The 12533-nt window shown below is 37.7% G+C and overlaps 1 protein-coding gene across 10 annotated transcripts in view; it reads right to left on the bottom strand.

Annotated features, from left to right (window-relative positions):
* Positions 1-12221, bottom strand: part of PHC3 (polyhomeotic homolog 3) — a 75491-nt gene extending 63270 nt beyond the window's left edge. For 6 of the 10 annotated variants that reach the window (XM_080658366.1, XM_080658368.1, XM_080658369.1 and 3 more), the window contains exons 1-4: positions 12162-12201; positions 9515-9680; positions 5332-5487; positions 4144-4221 (exon numbers count right to left, since the gene is read on the bottom strand). In XM_080658366.1, the coding sequence (XP_080514492.1) occupies positions 4144-4221; positions 5332-5487; positions 9515-9680; positions 12162-12175 (414 nt within the window). In that variant the 5' untranslated portion in view covers positions 12176-12201. Of the gene's footprint in view, positions 1-4143; positions 4222-5331; positions 5488-9514; positions 9681-12161 lie in introns of all 10 variants that reach the window. The other 4 variants (XM_080658365.1, XM_080658363.1, XM_080658367.1 and 1 more) reach the window with 1 other exon arrangement.
* Between the last annotated feature and the right edge of the window lie 312 nt (positions 12222-12533).

The following is a 12533-nucleotide window of genomic DNA, read 5'->3' as shown; positions in this document are numbered from 1 at the left end:
GAGGGCAGTTGGGGGTGATCAGGCCAGCAGGGGAGGGCAGTTAAGGGTGACCAGGCTGGCAGAGGAGGGAAGTTGGGGGCAACCGGGCCTGCAGGGAAGGGCAGTTGGGGGGACCCAGGCCTGCAGGGGACAGCAGTTGCGGGGGGGGGGGAACCAGGCCTGCAGGGGAGGGCAGTTAGGGGTGACCAGGACTGCAGGGGAGGGCAGTTAGGGGTGACCAGGCCTGCAGGGAAGGGCAGTTAGGGGCAATCAGGTTGGCAGGGGAGCAGTTAGGCATCAATCAGGCTGGCAGGGGAGTGATTAGGGGGTGATCAGGCTGGCAGGCAGAAGCGGTTAGGAGCAATCAGGAAGGCAGGCAGGTGAGCAGTTGGGAGCCAGCAGTCCTGGATTGTGAGAGGGTCCCAGATTGGAGAGGGTGCAGGCTGGGCTGAGGGACACCCCCACCCCCGTGCACGAATTTCATGCACCAGGCCTCTAGTCAATAAATAAATGCCAACACCAAGACAATATATAATTATCTGAGAAAGATTTTAAAGCAATCATCTTTGAATAAGCAGTTATGAGCCTGACTGAATCAAGTGAAAAATATACTCTCAGCAAAGAAACAGAAGATATAAAGAACCAAATGGCAAGTTTATAACTGAAAGAATAGAATAACCTAAATAGATAAAGTAAATGAGATCATACTATACATTCTTGCCATTTTTCAACTTAATACCTAATGAAAATCTAAGTCTCTCTGTAAAATTAATCCTCAATTAAAGGACATGTATATTGTTTATAATTTCTCACTACTATAAACCATGCATATTTGCATAATTTTCTATATCATTTCTGCATAATTACCTGTCCTTTTTAGTAAATGACACCACTAAAAATGAGAGTGCCATGTGAAAGGGCATGCACAGTTTAAATTTTCATACACATTGCCAAATAACTGTCTAGAAAAACTATACCAATTACATTCCCATTAGCAATGAGTCTGCCTACTTTCTCTGTCTTTGCCAACAATGGGTACTGTTTCAATGTTTTTCCTTGTTTTCTAATTTGAGAAGTGAAAATAGTCTGTCGTTATTTTTACATACATTTCTTTATTACTAATATGATAAATATATTTTCATGTGTTTAAAAGCTAAAAATAGTCTTTCTTTTGAAAATTACCAATGCAGGTATTTTGTGAATTCTCACTGTTTATCTTACTGATATAAAAAAGCTGTTAGTATTTCACAAACATAAGCTGGCTAATAAATATGGTTTAAATATATTTTCAACCATTTTGTTGTCTTTTAACTTTGCTGATGCCTTTTCTTTTTTTTCTTTTTTTTTTTTTTTTTGCAGAAGAGTTTTTAATTGGTTTAGATTTCATTTTAGGAAATCAAGTTTAACTAAATCTTAGTCTCATTTAGTTGAAGTACAAAGACATCTAAAGGCTCAGTTCCAACTAGTTTTAGAGCTAATCAATCATAAAATCAACACTCACTACTGATAAGTATCTAGAATTAGTCTTTCTGTTCTAATGAGGGGAAGAGGATACTGGCACCCACTAATTACCTATACATTATATTAAGAATAAATTTCTCCACATATATAATTTCCCAAGTGGTATCACTGGATTTTTACTCCATTTTTTAAAAACACAATATTCCATTTCCCCACTGGAATCCCACTCCTACTCTAAACCCCAACCTATTTGGCTGTTAATTTGACAAACTAACTTGTAGCCCCTTTTTCTACTGGAGGCTGGACTAATTCCCATGACTTTCACTGTTATCTGAAAACCTACCTCAAAGTAACCAAACTACTCATCTGCCACCTGACAGATCATTATAGTTACTACCTAAAGAGTTCTGTTACCATGCTCTGCCCCTGTTTCAGAGCTTGACCTACATTTATTAAGCATTCTTGGGTATCATAATTTGAAATGCTGGTCAACTTACTTGAGCTATTGCTCAATTGGGATGGAAAATAAAACAAATGGCCCTAGCCAGTTTGGCTCAGTGGATAGAGTGTCGGTCTGTGGACTGAAGGGTCCCAAGTTCGATTCTGGTCAAGGGCACATGCTTGGATTGGGGGCTCAATCCCCAGTAGGGGACATGCAGGAGGCAGCCGATCAACGATTCTCTCCACTCATTGATATTTCTATCTCTCTCTCTCCCTCTCCCTTCCTCTATATCAATAAAAATATATATATTTTTAAAAGAAAACAAATGCAATATATTATTTCTTTTTTTTTCTGGATATCCATTCTCTCTACTTACTTCTTTTTCCCCAGCAGACATTCACAGGCCCTGGCATATTTCATTACACAATCTGCCTAATTTATGACAAGTAGCACTAACAATGTCATAAAAATTAAGCACAATCACTGGAATTATAATTTCTATGAAAGTCACATTCATAAAATCGTAATGAGAGAGAAAATAGTTTAAAAAGATACCTTGTAATAATGTGAAGAGAAAAAATTTTAAAAACACATCCCTATGTTCTCAAAAGTTACTCCAGTATTTCATGGAATAAAGAATTGGTCTATAAGGTTTTTAACCAGTCCACAAAATGTTTAGTATCAATACGTAGGGCCATATTACATTACTTAGATTTTTCATTTTCTTCAGTCTAACATTTTCAAGGCATAAGTAATTTTGTTTTTAACTAATTCTATTTATATTCTAGGATACTTCCCTTAGCTAAAGAAGGACAGCACAAGTTCACCTTCAATTTCTTAGCAATCTACAAACTATATTCTGTTGGAGTTAATTTTACCAAGCATCAACGTATTACCACATCGGATCAAGAAAAAGTAGCTAGGAAGAACATTATAGGGTTAACTCAATAGTTCTCAACAAGGGGCAATTTTGTCCCCAGAAAATATTAGGCAAAAATGTGCCTAGAGACATTTGGCACATTGGAGGTCACAATGGAGGAAGGGGGCGGGCCACAATGTACTGGTATCTAAGTGTATAGAAGCTAAGGTTGTTGCTAAACATTCTATAATACACAAGACAGCCCCCAAAACAAAGAATTATCTGGTCCATCTCTGGCTGCTTAGCTCAGTTGGTTAGAGCATTGTCCCGATATGCCAAGGTTGTGGGTTCATACAAGAATCAACCAATGAGTGCATAAATTAAGTAGAACAACGAACCAATGTTTCTCTCTCTGTCTCTTTCCTTTCTCTCTAAAATCAATAAATAAAAATTTAAAAAAAGAAAAAAAGAATTATCTGGTCCAAAACATCTATAGTGATGAGACTGATAAACCTAGGACAACTGATGAAATTTTAATATACACTACATTGCAGCAATGTTAAGTTTACTGAATTTGATAATTTTCGTGTGGTTTCGTAAAGGAATGACTTTGTTTCCAGTAAATATATATCAAAATATTTAGGACTAAAGAAACATATCTCAACTTACTCATAAATTATTCCGAAAAAAAACGATACGTAAATATGTAGAGAGAAAAAATGACAAAGCAATGAACCAAAATGCTAACAACTGGTAAATCTTTTTATTATTCTTGCAATTTGAAATTATATCAAAATAAAAAGTTAAACAAGTATTACCATGCCTATAAATTTCTTTTAACTAGGAAAGTTTGCACAATTTCCCAGAATATATGCAAGAGAGCAAACCAGTTTTTTTTTACTCCTTTTTCAAAATAAGTTATACTATCTTGAGTGGACTAATTGTAAATTTGACCCAGATAACTCAAGTAAGCATAAGCTGAAATGTATAATTTCTAAAATGTGAATTTCAGAGAAAAAGCTAGAAACATTTAGATGTCTACCAACGATATGACATTCTGTAATATATCACAGTAAATGCATGGCCTAATACCCGTGCATTGTATATTTCAGGCTTTCAATACATACTGAAAACTGCAATCATTTAGAACCACCAAAAGATCTGAATACACTCCATGGAAAACAATGTATAAGAAGCAAAACAAATATTTTTAGACTCAGATTTTCAGAAGTTTAACATTAGTTCTGAATTCTTGAACCTTATCATTCTTACTTCTAAGTACTTGTTACTTAAATAGTATTTAAACAAATACACAATTAACAGCTTTGCAAAGATTAATGGTTTACTTTTGGAAAGCAATAATTAAAATTTTTAAATCCAGGAAAAAGTTTAGGGCACTTACAGATGTCTGGGACATACTTGACTGTTGTGTGACACTTCCTGTGGGGGATGTAGATGGTCTTCCACTGGACAAACTTGCCTAAAATAATAAGATCTTTATAATATGTCTATAAAAACCTAAAGTTAAAATCTTTCTGGTACCAGGATACCACAAAAACATAAGAAAAGTAAAAATGTCTATATATGAGGCTATTCATTTTACAGTGAACATGGATTAAGCTTTGGCCAAACAGATTAAGAAAAAACAAAAAAGCTGAATGGTGCAAACAGGACTCAAAGGGTAATATGATTTTAATAGCTGCACTCATTGTCAGTTTTACTCTACAGGCTTCTATCTTCTTTAGGGGAATCACCACTCCAACATTACAAAAAAGAAATTGAAGCTACATCAAGTGCCAGTGGGTTTCAGTTTCCTAACTCATATCACAAACATGATGGTACTTAAAATTACACTACCAAGAAAACGAAACAGCTGGGGATGTGATTACAGTAGATATAAACCTTTTTCAGGTTCAGTCAACTGAGATCCTCCTCTAGTAAGATTTAAGATTAAATCTCACATGTTGTTTTATTTAAATAAACAGAATAATAATGAAAATATTTTTTAAAACACAAGCATTTAATCATAAAATCATCCCGTTATTAGTAGGAATAGTGTGATCAGATTTTAGAAAGTACATATGCATATCTTTATACAGAAAATTTCTGGAGGGTTACATATTAACTGGTACAGTGGCCAACTCTGAAGAGTGGAAAACAAAAGTGGGTGTAGTAAAGGAATACTTCTACTTTAACTCTTATAAACAATTTTATACCGTTTGATTTTTCTCAATAGTGTGAATTACTTGCATACTGGAAAAAAAACTTTTTTTGTTAAATTGTAAATATAATTCACGTAATCCTAAGTATTCATTGTTATACCTAAAATTTTACATGCAAAATCATGACACTAGTGTAGCAATCCTGCAATGTAGATAAAAAGCAGTGGAACAAAAAGTTAGCAACAAAGTAATATATAAAACATATCCATTATTTTTTTAAATTAACTTCCATTTGGCAGCCTATTATAATTCCCTAATAAAAAATTATCACAAAACATCTGAGAACTCTGAAATAATACCCAATTCATTTATTTTCTGCAAATAATGTCAACTTAGGCCTCATAATTTTTCATTTATTCCACTCTCACCTGAACGGCAGCAAGGCTCTGAAGCTGGGAGCTGCTTAAGTGCTGCTGCTGAAGAGCTGCAGTGTGCAGCATTAAGTGCTGCTGTTGAGCTGCATACATTTGCTGAAGGTACTGAGCAGCTGAGCTGGAGGGGCGATGCAATGCCTGTTGAATTACCTGTGATAAGTCAATTGAACCAATGTCAAACCATAATCTTAACCATAAAATAAAGTATTAAAAAAGTGACAGTTTAAAATTTTACTACTTGAATATTCAATGTCATAAGCTTATTAACACAGTTCTCTCCTAATTACACATCACTAGGATTGCACAAATTAAATCCGTACAAATTAAAACTACCCCGTATAGTCAATTCACAAAAGAAAAAAGATCCAAACAACCATTTGAAAAGATCTTCAATCCCATTAGCAGACAAAAATTACAAATTAAAACAGGATATTATTTTCCAACTTTCAGATGGATAAAGATTTAAAAGAATACTACTAACTGAGGAAACAGGTACTCTCATAAATGATCATAAAAATGTAAATTGGTATAAGCATTTTGAATAAAAATTGGTAGAATTCAGGGCTTGGGTATAGGAAAGAATATGTATAACCCTGCAGCCATTACAAATAGTAATGCAAAGCAGTGCTGCCCAATATAGTAGCCACTAACCACATGTGTCTCCTGCTGCCCAATATAGTAGCCACTAGCCACATGTGTCTCCTGAGCACTTACAACGTGACCAGTGCAACTAAGGAATTGAGTTTTTAATTTTACTTCATTTTAATTTAAATATAAATAGCCACATAAGCTAGTAGCTACTGTACGACACAGCACATACTAGTATATCTACATTAATTAACAAAAAGAATTCCCAAATACATCATAAGGTGAAAAAAGCAGGCTACTAAATAGTGTATAGAGTAAAATGCCTTTTTATATTAAAAGTTTGTGTTTTTTTATAATACTTTTTAAAAAAACTTTTTTATTGATTTCAGAGAGAGAGGGAGAGGGAGAGAGAGATAGAAACATCAATGGATGAGAGAGAATCACTGATCGGCTGCCTCCTGCACTCCCCACACTGGGGATCGAGCCCACAACCCGGGCATGCGCCCCAAACCAGAATCAAACCCGGGACCCTTCAGTCCACAGGCCGATGCTCTGTCCACTGAACCAAACCAGCTATGGCTATAAAAGTTTTGAAAGAATATTCAGGAAATGTTAAAACACTACCAAACTGGATTAAAGGTGATTTTTACTTTCTCGTTTGTACTTTTTTTTTTTTCTTTTTTTAATATATTATTATTGATTTCAGAGAGGAAGGGAGAGGGAAGAGAGATAGAAACATCAATGACGAGAGAAAAATCATGGATCAACTGCCTCCTGTATGCCCTTTACTGGAGCCCACATGTGCCCTTGACAATAATCGAACCTGGGACTCTTCAGTCCACAGGCTGATGCTCTATCCACTGAGCCAAACCAGTTAAGGCTCTATTTTTCTTTAAATGACTGAAAAAACTTAGAATGAGTAGTATTATATTCATAATCATAAAATTATAAAGCAATTTACTTTTTAGAAAATTACTAATTACCTTTCAAATGTAATTTTTCAAACATTTATAAATGTTTTTTAAATGTTAGATTCCATGTTTCGATGGTTTCAACAATAGAATAAAACTATTCTTACTAAAATAATTCCTATAAAAGTGTTACTGAAAATATTTATTAGTATAATATAAAATCTGAGCCTGAAACTTCATAAATAGATAAACACAGAAAAGACAAACATTCTATTAACAGAGAAAAATTCTTTATCTGCCCAAACCAGTAAGTCAGACTATGGCAGTCCTCTGCAACCACATCCCAAAGTCACATCATGCCCACTGTGACTCTGAACAGCATAGAACTAACTCTAACAGCAGCATCAAACCAGAGAGATAAGGGAGTAATAGAGCCATATCCTTCAGCTTTAGGGTATGAGTCAGGACACCCTGAACCACAAAATTCCAAGAAAGCATATTTCCTTGTGTTGTTTACTTTCACTTGTTCATATCTCATTTCTCCAACTCCAGATTGCTAAACCTTCTACAGACTTCTGTTACAATAACAATGTAGTCTTTTGACCGCTAGTTGCAGAGGACTATAGCCCAGCATCAAGTAATTTAGGATTATAACAGTACTAGAGGCCCAGGGCATGAAATTCCTGCACTGGAAGGGGGGGGGAGGGGTCCTCTCAGCCTGACCTGTGCCCTCTTGCAGTCCGGGAGCCCTCGGGGGATGTCTGACTGTGAGAGGGCGCAGGCCGAGCTGAGGGACACCACCACACCCCCCCCCCCCCCCGTGAGTGCATGAATTTCGTGCACCGGGCCTCTAGTGATGTTATAAATATCCAAATGGCCCTTGGCAGAAAAAGGTTCCACACCCCTGCTCTAAAGGAATAAGGATGATAAAGAACATTCAAAGGACTGAAAAAAGAAAGCTGAACGTATTAAAGAACTACTTAGGTAGTTCAATAAATATTGATTTGATGGTATTTTAGGGGAAGCAATTCTAGAATATCATGCAAACTAGTGTTAGTGCTATTTGTGAGATATATCTATATCTATATATCTCCAGTAACACTTTAAAAATTTTTATTAAAGTATTAATATAATACTTCCAGGTGTACAACACAGTGATTCAACATCTATATACCTTATGAGGTGATCACACTATACAAAGTTATTATGGTAATATTGACTATATTCCCTATGCTATACATAACACTATTTTTTATTAACACATCCAGCTCAGGTAAAAACTAGAGAACAAAATGGCATATTAAAATATCACATCATCTGTATGTTCAAAGATCCCTTGCCTCAGAGAAAGATGAAGAACATTAAAAACACATTCTGCATTCCAGTTTGAATTTTTTAACTGACTGGGTCTCCAACAATTCTGATTCCACCCAAGGTAACTTCAGAATCCTAAACCATACAATAGTTAAATAGTCATTATACTGGGGTATCCACTCTAGAAAAATGAATAGGAAGAGGACTATGTTGCAAAGTTATTTTCAACATAGAATGCAATTTAGGGGATTCTAGAGAAAATAAGCAAGTATAATGGAAAAAAATAAGAACTCAAAGAGTGGTTAAGAGCGCAACTCTAGAATCAGAGAACCGACTAGCTTTATGAGTTTAGGAAAGTTAGCCTACTTACTAATAAAACATCAGTTTTCCCATTTATAAAACGGAGATAATAATAGTATCTAATAATCCATGCAAAACATTTATCAAATGCTTGGCCCATAGAAACTGTTCAATAAATGTTAGCTATTATTACGTACTGGGTACATCTAATGTGCCCACACAGTTCTAGATGCTTCCTTTAATCCTCATAATAACTAATAAAGTGATAGTCTCATCCTCATTTTACTGTTTCCTGAGGCTATTATGCCTCTCACCCAAGATTATATAAGTACTAATGAGAAAGTAAAATTCAAACAAAAAGCATGTCAGACTGCAATGCCCATGTCCTTTTTATGCAATACCATATTGCCTCAACTTCCATTATTATAAAGGTTAACCAAGTAAATTTAACTTTCTCAACTAAGTGAAGAGCCCAAGATTTTTCCTCCTTAGATATTCCTTTCCACCTCTGCCCCTAAGAGCTTTAGAATGAATCCTTCTCCTTAGGGTTCTTAGGTTTAAAATGAACCTCTTAACACATCTACAGACCTGAATAGATCTCCCTAAGTCTATATTATGGGTTCAAATATAAAATAACAAACAAAAAAAACCTAGAGCCATTCTGCATGTTGGGGCTCTAGATTGAAATCTCCATACTGCAGCAGCAGCTAGACACCTTCTAATTATAATTTTCCTTACATATTTTAAAAGCTACACTCGGGGGTGGGAGGGGGTTTGCGGGGGATAGGGACGGACTGGAAGAGGTTAAATGGGGGGCAAAAGAGAACCTATGTAATACTTTCAACAATAAAGGCTTTTTTTAAAAAAAGGTACACTCTGACAAATGTAAGCCCTCTCAACAGAATAATTATTAAATAACTTTTTGAGTGTTTTGAACATTAATAATTATAACTGTACTTATTTAGAGGATATCATATAATTCATTGGATATGAAACAAAATCTGGCATAAGCAAAAATAATGACATCCTAAGTCTTAGCCTACCCATCTTTATAACTGAAATACCTGTACAGCATGTCGGTCTGAGCCACTGTAGACTGAGATCTGTGGTTGCTGCATTCGAGAGGAGGAAGTGGTGATGGTGGTAGTGGTAGTGCTACTGGTTGTTGTCGACACAGAAGATGTTCCAGGGTTTGGTTCACTATCCATAGCTGTACTATGGTCCTTAAATCTGGCAGATAACACAAAGGGTTTGTACTGGCAAAAGCATTATCTTACGGGTTTTAAAGAATATTTAATCATTCCAAAGAAATTATCAAGTCTAAATTTCTAAGAAGGTCCTCAAAACACAGATAGCACACAGTCACCATAAACACCTGGAAAGAAAAAATACTTCACAAATATATAGCACATTTAATACTTAATACTAACTAAATTTGAATTCAAATTATTCGGGATATGTAACACAGATAAAGCCATCTTCTTTCAATAATGAAAATTTATTTTCATTATTGAAAGAAGATGAGTATTCTGAAACCAAAACAGGTGATGAGTGAATACTAAACTACCTAGGAAAATAAAAACTAAAGCAACATCAGGGAATTTAAAATATATATTTACATTCTTCTGACCATACTAACTACAAGTTCAAATCTTGCTCTTTTTTTTTTTTTTTTTTTGTCAAATCATTCTTATCTATACATTAAAATAGGGTGCCTAAGGGCCTGTGCTAATTAGTTTAATTTTTGGTTACCATATATACTTGCTTTAAAAATAAGTTCTTTTAGAAAATAAGTTAATTAATAAAAAATCACACTAGCTTTTTCCCTAATTAATCTTACTACATCTAAAAAGTATAATGAGTTATACTTATAAGCAGATTACTCTGACCAGATAGAGAAGAGCTGACAACAATTCCCCCACTTCCTTACCAAAATCTCTTTTTCACAAAGAATTGTCCTAAAATTTAAAAGAGCATAATTATGTCACTTGCCTCAGGTATGGACAGTAAAGTACATACAAGACTTTCTCATTTTTTCCCCTCTAATATTATGAACTCACTTCGCTGTTGTATAAAGTTCTACTAAATACAGAATTTGTATCTGAATAAATTCGAACATTTTAAGTCAATTCTAAGGGCCTCAATATTGTTAGAAACTAGAACTTCAAGTAGGTTTTGTGTGCGGTGAAAAATGCACCACAATGGTGAAAAGCACAGAGAGTATACTTGCTTTATCTGCCCTTATTTCCCATCTTTTCTTCCCAGAAACAAAATCTGGCGGACCTCACATTAGCAGCACTAACAAGAATGTATGTAATAAGAACACTTTCTACTTCAGGAAAAGACAAAGGAATTTGGCACTAATTGTGTACCCATACACTATTCCCATATAATGTCCTTTAATGTACAAGTTTTCTTTCTCCTTTATATCCTTTATGTAAATAATATTTATATGCTCTCCAAAGAATCAAATGTTTTTTTAAAATCTCGATTTAATAAGAGGAAAAGTGAATGGGAAAAAGCTGACTACACTTACTTTTCTGATTAGTAAATGACTCTTACATCCTTACGCTTCTCTGTTGGCTTTTTTAAGTTTTTCACACTGCATTCCAATAAACAAATCAAAGCATCTTATGGTAACTGTTCAACAATGTAACATTTTTGTGGTCGATAAGGTAAACTTTTTCCAAATTACTGGCTGTCAATACCACTTCCGAACCTCGTACTAGTGCTGCGCAGAAACAGCTTAAATTCTGCTCCCTTTAGAGTGCTATTCCGCTCAACCATACCCTCAATCCCGAACCCTGGGGCAAGCAGTTCAGTAACTAACCAAACATGGTCACAGAGAATCCAAATTGTAGGCACAATTCTACACATCGGTGAGTGGAACCGGCCAAACCACTGAAATGCATTTGCAGACCTGGCACAAAAGAACAATTTTTTAACTCCACCGTCTATTGCAGAATAATGCCTACAAAACACAGCCGGCGGTCCTGGTGCCCAAGAGGCCTACCCAGGACAGACTAAGTTTGCGTCTCTAACTAAGCATACCACCACACCGCCACACGAGAACGTGGTCCTCCAGGGAGGCAGCAGCCCTGCAGCCGGAGAACCGAGGGGAAGAGCTTCCCTTCCAGGGGGTTTTCAGCCTGGCCAGCCCCAAAGAAGCCCCGCCGCTATGAGGCCGGCGCTGGGACAACTCCTCCGCGCCTCCCGGGGGAGGGCGGTGAGCACCCCCACGTCTCGGGGTTTCCCACAGAAGCCGAGTGGGGTGGCGCGGGAGCGGGAAAGAGGGGACCGCGAAGCAGGCCTGGCAGTGCCCGCCCAGCCCTGCCCAGCCTCCGCGGGCCCCGGCGCACGCACGGTCACCAGACTGCCCGCGGGGCCCACTTGCAGGGATGACAGCGCCTGAGAGGCCCACAGGGCTTCATCCCAGTGGCCGGGGTCCCGGGGGTGACCCTGAGTGCAGGGGCCCGCTGATCCAGGACCAGTTGGCGGAAGGGGCGCTTCCGCCTGGAGGCAACTGGACCCTTACAGGTCGCCTCCGCCCCCCGGACACGGGCCGAGCGGGCTCCTCCACGAAGAGGAAGCCCTCGGGTCTCCCTTTCCCCGCACTGCCCGCGAAAGAGCCCTGAGCTTTCCCCTCGGAGGACGTGTCGCTGCCCCCATTCGCCCCCCGGTTACGACATCAGTCACCAGCGAGTCACTCACTCCGCTTCCGCCATCTTCTCTCCTCCATCACTAACTCGGGCTGCGCATGCGCCCCCCGGCGGCGGCAGCAGGCAGAGGGGCGGGGTCGACCCAACCCCGGGCCCCCAGGGTCACGTGGGGTCGTCGGCTTCCAGCGGCCCCCCCACACACACACCCCTCCCCTCTGCAAACTCAGGCTCTGCTATCTCTGGGAATGGACGAGGTTTCCCCAAATTAAATACTAAAGTGTCTCCTCTCCAACTCCTGGCTTTCTCTTGCTTAGGGTCTTCTTCCTCTTGGAGAGGGGTCTGTAACTAAGATAAGAAAAGTTCTGCTTCCAACTGTTAAATTAAAAATCTGAAGAACATATAAAGTATGCTAAAGCCTGTGCAA

This window comes from Plecotus auritus (assembly GCF_963455305.1).
Source record: "Plecotus auritus genome assembly, chromosome: 2".
Taxonomy (NCBI): Eukaryota; Metazoa; Chordata; class Mammalia; order Chiroptera; family Vespertilionidae; genus Plecotus; species Plecotus auritus.
This window is presented reverse-complemented; position numbering and strand designations above follow the sequence as displayed.